The sequence below is a fragment of the Amyelois transitella genome, chromosome 9 (assembly GCF_032362555.1).
Source record: "Amyelois transitella isolate CPQ chromosome 9, ilAmyTran1.1, whole genome shotgun sequence".
Lineage (NCBI taxonomy): Eukaryota > Metazoa > Arthropoda > Insecta > Lepidoptera > Pyralidae > Amyelois > Amyelois transitella.
The window spans coordinates 10,938,065-10,958,612 of NC_083512.1; the positions used below are offsets into that span (position 1 = coordinate 10,938,065).

At 34.8% G+C, this 20,548-nt stretch overlaps 1 protein-coding gene across 1 annotated transcript; it reads right to left on the minus strand.

Annotated features, from left to right (window-relative positions):
• Positions 1-8,001: 8,001 nt before the first annotated feature.
• LOC106132473 (fibrillin-1) lies at positions 8,002-16,883 on the minus strand. Its single transcript, XM_013331898.2, has 6 exons — positions 16,710-16,883; positions 15,419-15,455; positions 13,877-14,955; positions 11,079-11,186; positions 10,210-10,340; positions 8,002-9,006 (listed from the first exon to the last, which is right to left on the minus strand). Exons 1-6 carry the CDS (start codon positions 16,835-16,837, stop codon positions 8,843-8,845), a joined length of 1,647 nt encoding a protein of 548 aa, XP_013187352.2. The 5' UTR covers positions 16,838-16,883; the 3' UTR covers positions 8,002-8,842.
• Between the last annotated feature and the right edge of the window lie 3,665 nt (positions 16,884-20,548).

Below are 20,548 nucleotides of genomic sequence, written 5' to 3' on the forward strand. Positions count from 1 at the left end.
ATCCGTAGTCACTAAAAAAATAATTTTCTGGCTTCGTCTCTCGTCATCTCTGGGGCAGATTTGTCCAACCCAACGCCATTTGAGGAAGGAAACTCGAGTATCGATATTGGTGACTTTAGTACGTTGGCGTATGATCTCATTTTTAACTCGGTCTCGCTTTTCATGTTTCTTTATGATTATTATCATTTGTTCGAGATCTAAAATACCTTTTATCTACTAGTCAACAAAAAGAAGTAGTAGTTTTAGAGCTAAGAACAGTCATGAATCACATGAGAACAGCTTACCATAAACGCCCTTTTGTCTTCTATAAATAATTTTGCTTGCCCATATAACGGTGAGTGCAAGCAGTATAGACACAAATAATATAACAACAACTTTCCGTCGTTCATCTACAGATTTAGTGTCATGTTTACTGTAAAAAATAGGAAAATGTAAAATGAATTCTTGGAAAATGCGTTTCACACACTTTTTATCGAATTTTAGATGTACAGTCCATGGGATCACGCCATTTAACTCAAAGGGGTAAAGAAACTTCTTTTTTTGCTGCATTCACATCCACTATTTCTTTTCAAGCGAGCTCATTTTTTACACTTTTTACTTTAACTATCACCAGAACATCCCAGACTAGATCACGGTACGTACGTCTGAGCCTGTCTCTTTCTACGGTACCATTTATTCCTTCCTTCCAAAAATTACTATTGATAATTTACTATCTATATCTGCTTTGATAATTTTCAATGTTTATTTTATAAAAATACTTGTGGTACTCACTATACTAATGTAACATTAGTGTTGTAACTATAAAGTTTGAGGGGCATATCAGAAGTATCCTCTTCTGATTCATCATAATAATCTTCATCGTCACTTTTTTCAGTACCGTTTTTAGTTGATTCGTTTGCATTTGCTACTAATCTGCAAATTATAAATGTTATTTTATATAAAAGGTAAAAATAAATATGAATGTTCATTGCATCACCATAAAAATATTTTAAGTGAATTAAAAAAAACGCATCAGAGCATGTGTTCGTGTTTATATGTTTAAGTACATAATTGTCGGTTGGCTGCAAGTTTCTAATCGTAAAAAAAATTATCGATGTTTTTATAGGAACCCAAGTAAAATGTTTAAACTTACTCGTCATTAATATTAACATCGTCCTCAGATGTATAGATAAGTAAATCTTTATCTTCTGCATCAAAAGAATCTGTAGAGTTTTCAGGCCTAAAAATTGTCTTTACTTTTTCCGTAATGTCTTCAATTGTTTTAACGTTCCCTAATGCTGCTTTCGTTGTTGAGAAGGTGGGAGTTAGACTTACAAATGGCAAAGTCATATCTGTATCCATTATAGACTTGTTTTGCCCAAAATAAGAATCTGTAGCTGTGGTTTTTGATGACTTAATAAATGACTTAATTCGCTCCTTATTTTGAGCATCACCTATTCCTTTGATATCATCAACCACTGAAGTAGATTTTGCAAATAATGGTGTTACTTTTCGCCCACTAAAAAGGATGGTGTTATTTTTTATATCTAAAGAATTTGTAGTTGGAGATTGTATTTTTATAGTTGGTTTAATCATAACATCAGTAATCTCTGTCGTATCCATTTTTGTTGATACATACTCAAATTCAGTAGAAATTTTCTTTGTTGATAATTCAACTGGTTTGTATCGGAAAATGGTTTCATTTTTAAATTCATAGATACTGCTTCTCTTGGTTGTTGATCTAACATGACGAAATATTGTATCTTCCTTTTTTGTGAAGTCTGAAGTTGTAGGTCTCTCTATTTTATTTTCAAAGTCCATATCAATTTCTTTAGAAAAATTATTACTGCTATTACTACTTTTACTTTCAAGTGTTAGCGATTCTGTGATGTTTTTAACGGTCGACTCTTCATCAGAAAATACCATAGTTTTAGTAACGTTTGCTTGCCTTCCGCTTTTGTTAGTAATTATTTTTGTTTCCATTGGAGAAGTTATCGATTCTGTTACAACTGGAATCGTATGGTTATTTTCTCTTGTTGTCTTTATTTCATGTTCGACTAGCATCGTTATTACTTTTGTTGAGCTGTCTACTAGATTCAAAATATCTGATTCACTTTTATGCACAGTGCTTCTTTTACCGTCTGTAGTTATATCATCTAAAGTGGACATAGTTTCCAAAGTAACATTATCAGTAAGATTATTAATTTTCATGGGCATTCCAGTTTTATTATCTTCCGTTGCATTAACATTTGGATTTTCTTCTATCTGATAGTACCTATGAAAAGTTCATACTTTTAGTTTATAACCTTAATAACAATTTATGTACTTGTACGTATTTATACTTACCCAACGTAAGGGCAAAATGTTTCCAAGATGACGCCAAATAACCTGAAAATAATAAAAGACATACATAATAATTAAACAAATATAATACTTTATTTAACCATAAGAGATTTACATACTTTAACAAAATTGAAACTAATAGAATAGAATACATTTATTTTCAAAATTGGATACAAGGTATAACTAATTGACGTCACATCACTTTAATCTAATTATAACTACTACCGCTTCCAAAGCGCATGTGAAGAAGTTCCTGAATGCGCAGCAGTTCCTGAGATAAGCGCGTTCAAACAAACTCTTCAGCTTTATAATATTAGTATAGATTCATACATATCATCACGTCTATATCTTTTGCGGGTTAGACAGAGCTGATAGTCTTGTTGTTAAAACGACTGAAAACCACATTCAACTCTTTGTCTTATAATAGAATTAAGATTCAATTAGTGACACGTTACCCGCCCATCGCCTAAAAGAAGAATCTCAAGTTAACCAATAAATGTCTCAGAAAACATATATAGGAATGATGATCACAAGATAGTACACAGTTTCTGCTTGTTTGCAAAGAAACCTCTTCCAGCCTCTAAGCTTCCAGCAGACCCAAAACAAGAGACATAATGGAAAGAATGACATACCCATTTCAAGGATCTCGCAAAACCTCTTCTCCCGGACTAAAGCTAGAAGCATAAAGGATGAAGGAAGTTTGAAGATGCGGTTACGACGCCACGATTTTGCTAGCTATGACGAAAATATTTATTAACATGTTAAAACTCACGAATCAGGCTCCAAACTTGAATTTTCAATGGACGCTATAAATTTCTCTCCCTGAAATAAAAAGATATACTTAGTATATATGTAAAGAATTTTAATAAAAATCATTAAAATTTTATCATTCCACAACGAACATACCTCTAATATTTTTGGATCCCCTTTCAAAAACCTGAAATATATATATGTTTATGTTTTACATGGAACTTTCAACTCAATACTATATAATTTTAACGATTTTCATATTTCAAAATGAATTATGGATAGTTTTTCTTCTTTTAATGTCTTTTATTTAATGAAATACTTACGGAGGAGTTACAGGAGATGGTAAACTGTATGCATGAAGCTTTAAAAGAGAAAGGAATGAAAGTGAACGTAAGTAAAACTAAAACACTGGTTTTTGAAATGGAGAAAGAAATGACAGCATGTAATATTTTGATTGGAGGAGAAAAAGTGGAGCAAGTGAAAGAGTTTGTATATCTAGGATCAAAGTTTACATCAGATGGCAAGTATGATAGTGATATTGAAAGGAGAGTGAACGCGGGGAACATGGTGAATGGAGCTTTGCATGCCTTTATGAGCAGTCAGAAACTATCCAAAAAGGCTCGACTGGCTGTGCACAGGGGCGTGTTGGTCCCGACATTAATGTATGGGAGTGAAAGTTGGGTATGGCAAAAGAAGCATGAAAGCAGAATAAATGCAGTGGAAATGAGAGCGTTAAGGAGTATGATGGGTGTGAAATTGAGTGACAGGATAAGGAACAGCGTGATAAGGGAATGTTGTGATTTGAAAGAAGATGTAGTTACAGGAATAGAAAAGGGTATGTTAAGATGGTTCGGTCATGTGGAGAGGATGAATGAAAGCAGGTTGACTAAGCAGATATACAAGGAGAGTGTGGAGGGAAAGGTCGGAGTGGGAAGACCTAGACGAACGTATCTTGATCAAATTAAGGACGTCCTGGTAAAGGGTCAGGTCAAAAGTACCCGAAACCGCCGAGCTTGTATGAAGAGAGTTATGAATGTGGACGAAGCGAAAGAAGTATGCAGAGATCGTGGCAAGTGGAAAGAGGTAGTCTCTGCCTACCCCTCCGGGAAAGTGGCGTGATTTTATGTATGTATGTATGAAATACTTACCCAGAACTTTCACAAGCTTTATCAAAGTTTATAATTGTTAAAGATCTGAAAATAAATTTCTTTGTTTATTTCAGTAATCTACCAGTCAGTCTTAAGAAAACAGTAGACTGACAATACTTAGATCAGGTGTCAATTTATCATACATGCATACATATAGTCACGTCTATATCCCTCGGGGCTACCAAAACTATTGGCTCTGTCTATCACTTTATCGTGACATATATACTATGAACATTACAAATTGAAATTCTATCATAAAGCCAAGCAGGTGAACATGGCCTATCAGTCTTTTCAAGACTGTTGGTTCTGTCTACACCGCAAGGGATAGACGTGACTATATGTATGTATGTATGTTTTTTTTAACATACCCATTCAACAGCATTACTTCTAAAGAACGAATTTGTCTAACATACGTGACCTGAAATAAAAGTCTGAACTAAGTTTCTCTAACTACATTTCAGCTTATTTGACCAAAATGACTAATTAAAAAATACTTGTGTAACATGTTGGTTCTATACAAACATAAAAACACGCCTCTGTCGCGAAGGGATAGGCAGAGACATTACGATCCCCTCACACCTACTTCTTTCGCTTCATCTACATTTTTCAATCTTTTCATGCAAGTCCTGACCTGATCATTCATCAGAACGTCCTCTAAGTTTTTCTTTTGAAAAATAAAAAAAAATTATTATACTTACAATCAGAATGAAACAAAATAATATTTTAATCAACATTTTGCACCAAATACACGACGTCACTCATTAAAATAATCACAACTTTTGAAAGCTGTTAATCATATCTTCATTAAGTTAATTATGTATTTACTAGAGTACGCATGCGGCTCCGTCCACCTATAACTAAATTTCCGTTCCAATGGGAGTTTCGGGAAACCTTTTTTGTTTGTTTGCAATACCTTTATTGCATAGAAATTTACACAGCTACAACAAATGTGTCAGTTACATAATTATAAATATTTATTTATTTATTTATTTATTTAAACTTTATTGCACAAAAACAAAAATGTACAAAAGGCGGACTTAATGCCGCTTGGCATTCTCTACCAGTCAACCAGTTGACCAAACAGAAAAAACTTTAAGTTGGTGGTGCGATAAAGTGCACATGCATACTGACAAAATACATACATTACAGAAAGAAAATGCGTAAATACATACAAGATATATATACATAATATACACTATAAATACATATTATTATACATACATAAAATATATAATTAGGATATATAATTAGGATGACCCATCATTAATCTGCCGAAGAAAGAACCCCTTCACAGCATGTTTGAACGCAGAGCGACTAGGAGCTCTCCTAATCATTTCAGGAAGAGCATTCCAGAGCCTTACAGCCTGAACCTGGAAAGATTTCTCCAAAAAAGTAGACCGGAACAGAGGAGTACGCAGAGTCAGGTTGTCTGAAGAGCGAAGAGAACGGGAATGGGTGGAACTCAGAAGCGGGAATTTAGATTTTAAGTAAAGAGGAGAGTGAGCATCATTGAGTAGAGAGTAATATTCATATTTGTGCATATTATACTTAATTATCTTGTTCCTTTATTGTTCGCCGGTTGACTGGAAAAGATCCCTTCATGGGATAAGTCCTAAGCAAGTGATTTATTTCTTTTATAACTATGTACTATAAAATATTATAGTACATAGTTATAAAAGAAATAAATCACTTGACTTTAAGCAGGTTCACGTTACTTTATTTCTTTTATAACTATGTACTATAAAATATTATAGTACATAGTTATAAAAGAAATAAATCACTTGCTTAGGACTTATCCCATGAAGGGATTTTTTCCAGTCAACCGGCGAACAATAAAGGAACAAGATAATTAAGTATAATATGCACAAATATGAATATTTATATTATGTAACTGACAAAGGATTGTACGTACGTAAAGCTGTGCTGTTGATTCTTAGTACTTAGTAGTTGCGTGGAAATATCGAGTCGGTTAACCGGGTCATAGCTGAAAACCAGTGCTTTGCTTATCCCGAGCAATGAAATCCGCTGAGCTTATGACCTTTTTGAATTGCTGCGGCGTACACCTGCTTAGAGTTAAGTTATATATATTTTTTTTAATTATTTTATGTTGTATTTGAGAAGCTTGTGTACGTTGAGTTATTTAAAATTAAAAACAAACAAACAAACAAAGTACCTACTCGTAATAACTAAGGACACGCCAACCTACAAATCTGTCGACTCAAAGGTTAATGCTATTTGTTTGATGATTTAGTCAATCAGACATCTATCATCTTTTTTATACTTACTTTAGACTAGTCCTAAGAGAATAATGTGGTAAATAAAACAATTGGAAAATATTAAATAAAATTTAACTATGTATATTTTTGTAAAATTCTTTGATATGTTAATTTAAGATGTTTCCTTTTACAATTTTGCGTTTTAGTAATGCTTATATAGCGTACAATATTGTAAACAAATATTAATACTATTAGGGTCAATCACAGTCATGAAATCCATATTTTTACACAAAACATTTACTCTCCTTGTGGCTAGAGCGATGATTCGACTCGACCGCCAGCAAAGGTAAGATCTTCCGCCAGGCTAGGTGTTATGGGGAACCGCGGCTTCAACGATGTTGAGTCGGAAGTTACATATTATGCTCCAATCCATGAAAACTTTGTTTGCGCGATTTAGATTCGCTATTGTGATTGGCTGTTAGTGTAGAGATGTCGCCTCATCCTTGTATCCTTGTTTAGTTTCGGTCTGTCGTCAGACTAACAAAGGTCAAACTACAGTCGATCTGAGTAAAAACCGGCAATCTCTTTAAATCATCTCGGTAAGGCACTACAACCCCAGACTCTGAACAACGCAGCTAAGGAGCTATGAGAGCGTTTTTGGAAATTCCCACGTGAGCGACGCCCCGTTGATGCCGATGAGAGCCCCGATGATCTGATGATAATGAAAAGCAATAGCCAATTATATTTTACCTGTTAGAAAGAAACCAATTGAAGTTGACGTAGAAATTTTTGACTAATATTTGTTTTCAAGCTCTTAAGGCGAGGAAAAACATCGTGGGGAAATCTGACAACTGGGTGTGTGATTAACAGAGATCGGAATAGGTAGATTGAATTGGGGTCAATGAACTGAAACGTATATATTAATATGGACATGCCTCCGTCCGGGATTGCGGGATTTGTAAATTATTAAGATTTTTTCCGGAATTTTTACAAGTGGGATGAAGAATATATTAGTGGTAGCTGTTTTCCCCCGACTTCGTTCACGTAAATTGTAGTCCTATGTTACCCGCGGACAATGTAGTTTACTGTAATTGTAAGTACTGAAATGGAATCCCGGAAAAGAGGCTTATCCATGTTATGCTTTCTATGGTAATTCATGATGCAAGTACATAAAATCAATCTACCTATTCCGATCTCTGGTGATTAAGCGCCTGCGCCTGCGCCTGCGCCTACCTGTATTATGCACATTACGTCGACGTCGTGCCGACAACGCTCGGAAGATGCCAAGTGTGGGGAGGCTCTGAGATTCAAGCTAGGTTAAGTAAACCTGCAAAAATGCTTACGCCAATCCGGGGATGCTCCTCGTGTAAACCTGGCTTAGTGACTTCATGAGGGACTGCGGGCTCCTCTCCAGAAAGGTGAAGACCAAGACTAACGCCAGGAGAATGATACTTAAAAGTAAAATGGTTACACCAAACTTTTCGTTCGCTTTATAAAAACTACAAGATGTTTTTTTTATTTTTATTTAAAATTTATTTTAAAATACTAAATCAATTCACATTAGGTACTTGTAATTCTCTCTCTATATACGTTTTCTTGACCATGTCCTTGAGAATACATTTTCTCAACATGTCTTATAATCTGGTTTCAGAAACAGACTTAATATGATTCAAAATGATTCAAGTTAAAAATTAAATCAGTTATTATCAAAAATATGACTTTTTTTTTATTAATGTCTTGATTTATTTACATCAAATGCGTAACAAATTTCAGAGTGTTGCCAGATACTGCACATTTGGTCGCGCTGTACGAAACGCAGTCGTCGCATTTTAATTATTTAAAATGAAGTTGAGTCTGAACAAATGCGAAGACAGCGGCGCGTGCGTCGCGACTAGTCTGCGATCAGTTTAACGAAATACACAACAAACTATTGTTCTCTTACATAGGGTTGCCACACCTTTGAAACGATTTCTTCTAAAAATTTTGTACTATGTATTTAGTGCCTACGTAATAGAAACTAGATTGTTTTTTGTTATATTCAAAATTCGCTGGATATGATTCTTGTTTGTTGTACAATGATCCAAAATAGGTTGGGTTCCCCTCTCCGGCTCATGGTCCCAGCATGTGTACTTCGGATTATACAATCAAGAGGTGAATCAGGTTTTTACACGAAGCGACTCCTATCTGACCTCCGCAACCTTTGCAGGAGAACCTAGTTAATACTTAGTTTAATACTCTAAGACAAGGTTACTTTATTGTTTCAAACCCTTCTAATTTTACATTTACAATTATATTGTCATTTTTATAACAATAAATTAATTTTCTGTTGTGGCAACCCTATTTATATGCCTTTGGCAATTTTATCATTTTTCATTAAACACCTAACAAATAAAATCTAAACCAATTCTATACATTATCTTCTGAAGAGAGAAGCTGTTTCTGAACATGTTTCTCTTCTTCCACGTTCTCGTAAACAGATTTCGTGTCTTCTCTTTCTTCCTCGTCGAGGTCGTTGAACCCTTTCGTTAAGGTATTAGGAACTGTGTATACCACACTACCGCAGGCGTTGTCTGTAACAAAAAAAAAACATATGGTCACGTCTATATCCCTTGCGGGGTAGACAGAGCCAACAGTCTCGAAAAGACTGATAGGCCACGTTCAGCTATTTGGCCTAATGATAGAATTAAGATTCAAATAGCGACAGGTTGCTAGCCCATCGCCTAAAAAAGAATCCCAAGTTTGTAAGCCTATCCCTTAGTCGCCTTTTACGACATCCATGGGAAAGAGATGAAGTGGTCCTATTCTTTTTTGTACTGGTGCCGGGAACCACACGGCACTGCCGGGTCGACACGACACCAAAAAAAATATACATGTTTCTAAATTGGAATAACCTACCTATTGGCTACTAAAGATAACTTAACATAAAATCACGCCTTTTTCCCAGAGGGGTAAGCAGAGACTACATCTTTCCACTTGCCACGATCTCTGCATACTTCCTTCGCTTCGTCCACATTCATAACCCTTAATAATCCCTTGCCGTCCGGTGCCATCCTGTCTACATCCAACAATCTCCCGCAAGGGATGACGTGACTACATGAATGAATGAATTAATGAATGATATACACCTATATACGTTACACACACCTAAACTTTAGGTCAAGCAACTGGTAGTGAATAAATATATCTAATAATAGTTGACCCAATTATTTGTAGCCCAATTCACTTTGTTCTTAATATAAAAGTCTGCAAAGGTGTTTCACCTCATTGTTATGTACTATTTATAAACAAAAGCTTCAGTTTTGTTCCGCTGAAAGACGTTGTTCAGTAAACCAGATGGACACCATTAGTTATTTAGTTGATATGCTTGTTTTTCGATTATAGTAATAAGAATAAGTTAATTTAAATTAGACAAAAAATCATAAATTTTAATAAAAAAAAAAGGATAGGACCACTCCATCTGTTTCATTATCATCATCATTGATGTCGTAAAAGGCGACTAAGGGATAGGCTTATGAACTTGGTATCCTTCTTTTTGGCGATGGGCTAGCAACCTGTTACTATTTGAATCTCAATACTATAATTAAGCTTAACAGTTGAACGTGGCCTACTGATTTTAAGGCTGTTGGCTGTGTCTACGCCGCAAGGGAGGTAGACGTGACTATAGGTATTTATGAATGTATTTTTAACACATTTTAATAAAATAAAAATTCCCCACAATGTGAATATGTATTTAGTGAGATTCTTATATCTAGTCTTTTAAAGTCCAGACTCACAATAGTTGGGTGTTTTGGTCTCGTACTTCTTCCTGCGGCTGTAGATCCTCTGCATCACCACGATCATCACCATGAGCAGGAGGAGGATTATGGCTCCCGCCACAACCCACGATAGCTCCATACCAGCTAGACTGGAATCAGGAATAAATAAATTTTATATATTCAGATAGATGAACTCTTAATTGCACCAAAAGTAAAAGAAAAACTGATAAAAAAAACAGGTTATGAGGTACAAAGACTAAGGATTATAGCACACAGCAATAAATAAATTTTATTTATTTAGTTAGATAAATATACTCTTAATTGCACCAATAGTAAACAGGTTAAGAGGTACAAAGACTATTATATAGTTTACGCACCTATTATTTTTTTTATGTTATTCTATATTTATTATTTTCTATTTTAATTTTGCGTTTTTTTTAAAGTATTTTCTGTCATAATAAATTTATACTGAATTCCTTAGCTTTGATTCATGTAAGTATTAGTATTTAAATTTTCTTTAAATTTCGCAAATTAAGAAATATTACACCACTTTTCAAAACCTTTGAAAATTATACTAATTCATACATAAACATCGAGTCACATAGAATGTTGATAAGCTAAGAATCACTTTGATTAATAAATAATACAAGCATATAAAATAAAGTAAATGAATATAACCATTCCGGGACTTGCATTTTTGTAAATAAGTGTAAGTTTTATATTTAGACTTATTTGTAGATTTATCTTTTAGTTTTCTTTCATTAGTTTTATTTAGATTTCATTGAGTTTTATTAAGGTACCTAACTTACAATGTGTTTTGAAAAGTAAATTGAACTTTATATAAATATTCAATGTTTAAATAAAGTATTAATACAGGCAATACTAACGTGGTAGTTGGCGCTACTTCCGCTGACTCAACCCTGAAGCAGGGCTTATCATCATCACACCAGCATTCCCCATCAGAGCAGGTTCCGTTGCACGACTCACAGTTCACCCTGGAAATTGTATGAATGAATAAAAAAACTGTGCCGTGTGGTTCCCGGCACCATTATAAAAAAGAATAGGACCACTCCATCTCTTTTTCAGGGATGTCGTAAAAGGCGACTAAGGGATAGGCTTATAAACTTGGGATTCTTCTTTTAGGCGACAGGCTAGCAAACTGTCACTATTTGAATCTCAATTCTATCATTAAGCCAAACAGCTGAACGTGGCCTATCTGTCTTTTTTAAACTGTTGGTTCTGTTTACCCCGCAAGGAAATAGGCGTGATTATATGTATGTATGAATAAAAAAATATGTAAGGAACAAATCACACACATTAACTAACTTAAACCCCAAAGTAATTTCAACAAGAAATAAAATTTATAGTCCTAGAAGAACGTATCTTGATCAAATTAAGGCCGTCCTGGCAAAGGATCAGGTCAAGAGTACCCGAAACCGCCGAGCTTGCATGAAGAGAGTTAGATATGAATGTGGATGAAGCGATGGAAGTATGCAGAGATCGTGGCAAGTGTGACTTACGAGTAACTTTAAAAATATTTTCCTATTTAAACTAATATGATCATATTATTCAGTATTAATAATTGTTTATATAAAAACTGGTAAAGTGTTTTACAAAACAATTCAACCACGTACCTATAGCAACTGACGGGTTTTATTAAGATAAATTTATACAAACAATGTAACCTAAACGAGGAAATTACAGCATTGTTGATTAAAGACGTAAATTTAACAATAACACTGGTATAAATTGCAATATGTACCATATTCCTTGTTATAATGAACAATACTAATATTATAAAGCTGAAGAGTTTGTATGTTATTTGAACACGCTTATCTTAGGAACTAATGGATCGAATTAAAAAAAAAAATTATGTTGAATACACCATTTACCTATCGAGGAAGGCTTTATAACATCACACTGCAACTATAAGGAGCGAAGAAATAATGGAAAATGTGCAAAAAATGGGGGAAATTGTTCATCCTTGAGGGCTTCAATGATGCACAATATGACTAAATTGTATGAAGTCGCTGGCACAGCTAGTTTAACATAAAATATGTAAGTTTAAATGGTAAGAGGTATGCATACATACATGTATACAATAGCCAGGCAGTACCTAGTAAGTAGGTAGGCAGAGACTTAATCTTTCCACTTGCCACGATCTCTGCATTCCTTCGCTTTGTTCACATTCATAACTCTCTTCATGCACGCTCGGTGGTTTCGGGTAAGAGGTATTCAAATGTACGTTAATAACGTCATAAATTAAATCTAGATGAATTAAGCTATGTGCACCTACTATGTGATTCTATTCTGTGGATGCTATAAGATAATCAAAGGAAAAAAGAACTCACAACTAGCTTTTACCCGCAACTTCCTCCGCGTGAATTAAGCTCCACCTACACGCGCGAATTTAGCGTCATTTACAAAAGAAAAGTTTTTTCGTGAAACTCTCGGTTATTTTCGTTTATAACAGGACGAAAAGTACCTTATATCCTTCTCCAGACTCTCAATTATATGTACGGAAAATTTCAAGAAGATTAGCTTAGTAGATTACGTATTAAAAGACAACAAACAAACAAATGAACTTTCTTTTGCATTTTGCAGGAAACCCAGAATGGATTTTGGCAAATATTTTTTACATGAAAATTTTAAATTATTTTTATTCAGAAAATTTGTACATATACTCAAGGCAAAATATTTTTTCCAAATTGCAACATATTTTTTTTTGCATTTATCATATTAATTGGGATTTTAAGGCAGGTTGATATTTGACAAGCAGCCTAACGTGAAAACATTAACAATATCTTAAACCACTAATATATAACTCTATTAATTAGCTTATCTTTGTATAAGATACATTAAGTAGGTATTATTTATCAACATAATATTTTTATTATCTTCCGTTATCCCATACGCGTTCATTAGCCAATGTAATTTAGCCCGTTAAAATAATCCAATTAAAAAAAAAAAAACATCTACTACCTACCAATATATTATGTACCAAAAGTTAACTGTATTTCATTTTTGGCGCACTGTAAAAGACGTATTTATGGTTGGCATTGCAAAACAATAAAAGTCTTTGAAACGGTAATTAAATACTTTAAGCCTGAGGATGTCCCTTCAATGGTTGGTGAGCAATCAAAAAGTACTTTGTTTATTTTTTATTTACTGCAAAACTCGTATGTACAAATGTAAAATGTTGCAATCTGAAAGAAATATTTTGCTTTGAGTATGTACAACTTTTCAGAATAAAAACTAATTTTAAATTTTCATGTAAAATATATTTGCTAAAATTCATTACATTCTGAGTTTCATTCGATGATATAAAAAGATTTTACAAAGTTAACAACGCTTCGACGCCTTTGGAATATTAATAACAATAATTTGTATTATAAACTGGCTGTGCCCGCAACTTCGTCCGCGTGGAATAGTTATTTTGGGCATTATGTAATGGCTTGAGGGCTTCAGCCTTTTTACATTTTTCATTATTTTTTTACTCCTTATAGTTGCAGCGTGATGTTATATAGCCTAAAGCCTTCCTCGATAAATGGTCTATTCAACGCAAAAAGAGTTTTTCAATTCGAACCAGTAGTTCCTGAGATTAGCACGTTCAAACAAACAAACAAACAAACAAACAACCTCTTCAGCTTTATTAGTATAGATAGATATAAAAAACAGTACTCACGGTTTTAATTCGATACACGTGCCATTCTCAGCCACGTATCCTCGATCACAAAGACATACTCCATCCAAATCGCAAGTCCCATGTTCACACACTCCAGGACACGGCTTGTAACAGACATGACTGTCACTCGCATTGCTCATATAGTCTTCATTACATCTGCAAGTATCTGGTGCTACGCATTCTCCGTTAACACAGCTCTTATTGCAAACTGGAGAGCAGATTCCTGCTTCTAAACTGAAACCTTCACGGCATTTGCATACATCAGGGCCTACGCAGTCTCCGTTAATACAATTGGAGCAAACTGGAGTGCAAATGTTCCCTTCTTCGGAACCTCTAAAGCCAGGTAGGCAGGAGCATTTGTTAGGTGAAACGCAAATAGCGTTAACGCATTCAATTTTGCACACTGGTGCGCAGACGTAAGGATCATTATCGGGCTGGTAGCCGCTGTCACAACCGCATTTCTCGGGCTCCGCACAATAGCCGTTCAAACATGGCTTGCTGCACACAGGAACGCATTTTCCGACGCTATTTTTGGAGAAGCCTGCATTACATTGACACATGTTTGGAGCTACGCAATCACCGTTGTCACAATCATCGCATTTCGGACTGCATGTGAAGTTATTCATCTTATCGTATCCGTAAAGGCATGAACAGGTATTAGGAGCAATGCACGTAGCGTTGACGCATTCAGGTTCGCAAATTGGTAGGCAGTTTGTTGAGTTATTTGGGTCGATTTTGAAGCCTGTGTTGCAAGTGCAGTTCAGTGTTGATGGGTCGTTGTGGAAACCAGGGAGGCATTGAGGGCCGCAGTGAGTGTTGTTGAGGGGGACGTAGTCAGGATTGCACATGCATTCGTCGTCACTGACGCAGACCGCGTTGACGCATGGGTCTTTGCAAGTGGGGGGGACGCACTGCCTGTTGTCTTTGAGGACTAGCGAGGTGGGGCACCGGCAGACGTTGGGTTCCACGCAGGTGCCTCCATCGCAGCCAAGGTCGCAGACAGCTTTGCAAGCCTTCTCCTTGCGGTTGTAATACCATCCGCTGCAGCACGCGTTCTTTTTCACTTTTTCAACGTATTGCTGTGGAGAAAACCATTTCGTTTAATATATTATAGTCTATGGTATTACTTTGTTTAGTTTTAAATAAATTGGAATTCGAATGAAATCAAAATTTATGAATTATATCCATTTTTGTTAATTTAATTTGACGGCACGGCCCGGAAGTAAATTACTCGAATAACTATAAAAAAAATTTTGTTATTGTTTGTTTGTAAACTCTTTTTTGCACATAAAAATAAATATATTGAATTTATTTGACGTCAACCAATGTTGTTAAACCATACGTTTTGACAATTATTAAGCGATATATAGTATCCTATAGTAATGAATAAAAATTTTGAATTTGAATTTGAATATGACCAATTAAAAACAGTTATTGGATTTAGAATATTTACAATGGTGTACTTCTCCCAATTGGGATTTCTTCCAGTCAACCAAATTTTATTCCTATTTCAATCTTAATAAAATAGTTATTGGTACTTACAACACGTTTTCCGCCTTTCCATTTGGTCTTCGGCACACTGAAACAAATGAAAATCTATTTCATCTTATGAAAATATCAAAAAGAGCGTGAAAAGACTTCTTCAGACTCTAGTGATGCTAATGCCAATAGGATGCCGTAACGTTAACCACATCTTAAGTGAATGAATATGATAAAATGTACGAACTTAAAATACATACATACTATAGTCACGTCTATATTCCTTGCGGGGTATACAGAGCCAAAAGTCTTAAAAAAACTGAAAGGCTACCTACCAGCATTTAAATTAATGTAGGTATGTGCATTCTTGTTTTTTTTAATAACGGTTTTTGTTTTGCAATAACGGTTTTTTTATACGATCTAAGTATACCGCAAACGCACCTCACTAAAAACTTTAACTTTAGGCCATAGTTTTAGCAGTCGACATAACGAACTGTATTAAACTTGATTAATTTTTTTGTCTGTATAGTTGTTTTATTAAGTTTTCTATAATATTCAAAATACAAAAAGAATTGAAATAAAAGAGTATACACAAATTAAAGCGTCGAAAATTTTGTATAATAAAATGTTTTTGCAATGCAAAAAAGGATACCCTATTTCCATCAAATTTTATGAAGTGAAAAATATTGATTTTAATTAATTTTTTTGACGCTATAAATTTATTATAAACGTACTTAACCAAAGAAAAAGAATGAAATAAGTAAGTTTAACTGAGACAATTTAGCAAATAAAAACTAAATTAAACTGAAATCTGTAATTTATTCTCCTTTCGATTTATTTCTTTACATTTTCACGGAAAAATTATTCAGAAAAATTAACGAACACATCGTAAATAATTAAAGAGCTAAGGCCTACATACACACATACATAGTCACGTCCATATCCCTTGCGGGAAAGACAGAGCCACAAATCACATGGATTATGTAACATTATATGCACATAATAAACAAATCGTTTTGGCTTTCTCTCGTAAAATAATCGCAAATAAAACCCCGTTATTTTCGTACATACATACATACATATGGTCGCGTCTATATTCCTTGTGGGGTAGACAGTGCCAAGAGTCTTGAAAAGACTCTTGGGCCACGTTCAGCTATTTGGCTTACTGATAGAATTGAGATTCAAATAGTGACAGGTTGCTAGCACATCGCCTAAAAAAAGAATCTCAAGTTTGTAAAGCCTATCCCCTAGTCGCCTTTATAACATGGGAAATAGATTCAGTGGTCCTATTCTTTTTGTATTGGTGCCGGGAACCACACGGCACATTTTTACATGATTATTTTCATGTCCTTACTTGACCGTTTCGGGACAAACTCCTACTGGTAAATCCCTTGAACTCCTCCCCCTGCCTTCCACCTCACAAACAACCAAAACGCACAACACTACAGTTAAAAACAATACAGGTACGCGTAATCGATTCATTGTAAATTAATCGATTAATCTTATAACGAACGATGCGCGCGTTCAGTCTGACGATCGGAACAATATAGACGTATAGGTACATGAATAAGGTACCAAAAGCTTGATAAAGTTATCACATCCTGCGCATGCGCATGTAAGCCCAATTTTCCATAATACAATGTAGCACAATAATAACTATTCATATTAAACTGCTTTTCTATTAACAAGAACCGTATTTTTTTTTAGTTTAATTGCAGTGATGCGTCGAATTGGGCAATTAATTTTAACTGTCTTTCATGAAGACAGAGTAACTGATTATGAGTCATGGGACGCGAGAGATAAATTAAGATTCAAAACGCGCCGTGTGGTTCCCGGCACCAATAAAAAAAAGAATAGGACCACTCCGTCGTTAAAGTCGACTAAGGGATAGGCTTATAAACTTGAGATTCTTCTTTTAGGCGATAAGCTAGCAACCTGTCACTTTTTGAATCTCAATTCGATCATTAAGCCAAACAGCTGAACGTGGCCCATCAGTCTTTACAAGACTGTTGGCTCTGTATACCCGACAAGGGATATAGACGTGACCATATGTATGTATGTTAAAACGATAATATTAGGACGTTTTTGTTTGTGACAATGTTGACTCAATGTTACAGTTCATATTTAATCGACTCCGATGTGACTTTGAGTGATTGATTTTTTAAAATGTTTTTTACGCAATCACTAGGCGTTACATACATAAATAAAATCACGTCTATATCCCTTGTGGGGTAGACAGAGCCAAGAGTCTCGAAAAAAAATTGAAAGGCGTCGTTTGGCTTTATGAAGGAATCGAGATTCAAATAGTGACAGGTTGCTAGCCCGACGCCTAAAAGAAGAATCCCTAGTATAGAAGTCTATATACTGGGCGTTATAAACCAATTTTGATCGTCTTTCGTTTTTATTTGGAAACAATAAAGTTAAAACGGACTCAGGGAAACGTATCATAAAATTTCATAGTAATAGTGGTAGTAATTACAATTTTAAATTGAATGAATTATAAAAATTTATGTGATATATATATAGTAATACTTGGGCTTTCGGGTGAATTTCAATTAATTTTAATGAGCTTATCGTGTGTAATTATATAATGTAATTTGACATTGCTTGCACACAAGGTCAATAATACCTAAACTAAATTTTAATTCGTTACTTCTGAAATTATTAAGTGAGTACTTAAGAGTAATTTAGAACAAATTAATCATTAATAAATATTAAATAATGAAGAAAAAAATAATTGAGAAAGTATTTTAAAATAAAGAAGAACACAAATTTTACACTTTGAAAAACTTAAATCAAGTAATTTTTATCAACAAAAATTAATTACGGAAACTAGTTTTGAATAATGAAATTTTAATTGCCTATCAATCTTTTTAAGACTCAGTCTACCCCGCAAGAAATATAGACGTGACCATATGTATGTATGTAAAAAAAAAATATATTAGACTACACATCCCCGTTGCCAAAATGCGCAGGTTTCATCAAGATGTTTTCCGAACATGGATTATTTAGACATACATATGTACATATAATCACGCCACTTTCCCAGAGGGGAAGGCAGAGACTTCTTTGCCACGACATCTGCATACTTCTCTCTTCATTCACGTGCATAAAATTTTTGTTTGTTTATTTGTAAATCAAATCAAATCAAACATCTTTATTGTGAAAGACAGGTAAAAACAAAATAAAATAGGTCAACAATAAAATTATAGGTACCTATCACTGTGTCCTGCCCATATGGACGTACAATATTTCCTTTGTAATATCTTTAATGTACATACGAAAGATAACAAAAATAGAGTAAATCAGTAAGACAAAATACACAAAGGCGGACTTATCCCATTTAGGGATCTCTTCCAGTCAACCATTTCTTCATTCAAACTCTTCGGCTTCGGTTACTCTTCATATTTAGAAGCGAAAGAAATTTCTTTGAAGAGGTCAAAAAACGGCTGAACACGACTAATTTCCGACGATTTCTATGTCTAGACATGTTTTGTTGTCTAGGCCGTACCGTTAACAATTTCGCAATTAAAACGACACTTGCTACCCAAATCCGTGATTAATGACGTCGTCTCAAAGCCAAAACATGATTGACTAATCATCACGCTTACGCACTGTACTTTTAAACGCTTATGGGCACTCTACACGTTTTTATAACCGTTGTTTTAAAGGGTAGTATTTACTACCAATAGTTTTATCAATCCGTTTAAATACTTATGTAGATATGTACTCCAAGATCATAGATCCAGTAAATAATTTAAGATAAAATATTTCAACATGACTGAACGAATAAAACGAAAACGAACCAAGATAAACGATATCCGTAATTAAAAAAAAAGCTCGCCAATATTTTTTTTATTTTACATATTCATTATTTCTAAATGTCTCAACCGATTTACACCTATTTAAATAGACCTGTCAATGAAGAATTCTTCTAAAAACAAAAAATAAATCTATATACTTACTGCTCGAAAAATCTATCAATTTAATGAGATGAAATGATTTGTTTAAAATCTTTCTTTAGCTTCAACAGCTAAACTTAATACTTAAAGCATTATCCGCCATTCAAACTTCATAAAATGAAAATTAAATATAATAAAATCCTGACAGCTATTAACTAAAGGCAGCTATAGAAATCCGCAAACAAACGCCGCGCTTAACAAATACAGTGCGTGACACCTCAAATATTTTGCATACACCCGTAAGTACTCGTATATAGGCATCCTGTCAGGCGCTCGTAAAACATACTGACGGGTAGCGGGTTCGAATACAAAGTGGACATCTGACGGCCGCACAGCTTGCAAATTGTTTATACTGCACACTAGCTTCCGCCGGCGGGTTTACTCGCATACTATCTCACGAGAACGGATATTGTGAATGTGATTTATTATTATCAATGATAAATTAATTTTGTTTGTCCCTTTCGTTGAAAACCAACAAAATGGCGCGAAATTCTGAGGCCAATATCTGCGTTTTCAGTCTATGTATAACTAAATTTTCCAGAAGGCTCAAATAGATTAGAGTCTAGGTATAACTAAATTTTCCAGAAGGCTCAAATAGATTAGAGTCTAGGTATGACTAAATTTTCCAGAAGGCTCAAGTAGATCAGAGTCTAGGTATAACTTTTCCCATGATGCCTACAAAATGGTAGGAAGGGGAAGGCAGCGCCGGAGGGGTTTCAGTGAGGTAGTCTGGCACACTCCGTGCCAGGAGACCCACACTCTCCCGGGTGAAAACCCGTCATCTGTAAAGGGGATTCCCCTCCGTTACAAAAAAAGGTCAAACTCAATTGTTCCCGCGAACTGGCTCTAGTGAGAAGTTCCTTTGCTATGTGCGTGGCAACCTGCCAAGGGCTCAGGTCCTGCATACAGCCACTACTGCTGGATGTAATAAGCCTCAATTTAACATGTACATACATACAAACATAAAATCACGCCTCTTTCCCGGAGGGGTAGGCAGAGACTACCTCTTTCCACTTGCCACGAATCACGATCTCTGCATACTTCCTTCGCTTCATCCACATTCATAACTCTCTTCATGCAAGCGTACATACATATAACCACGTCTATATCCCTTGTGGGGTAGACAGATCCAACAGTCTTAAAAAGACTAATAGGCCACATTCAATTGCTTGGCTTAATGATAGAATTGAGATTCAAATAGTGACAGGTTGCTAGCCTGCCGCCTAAAAGA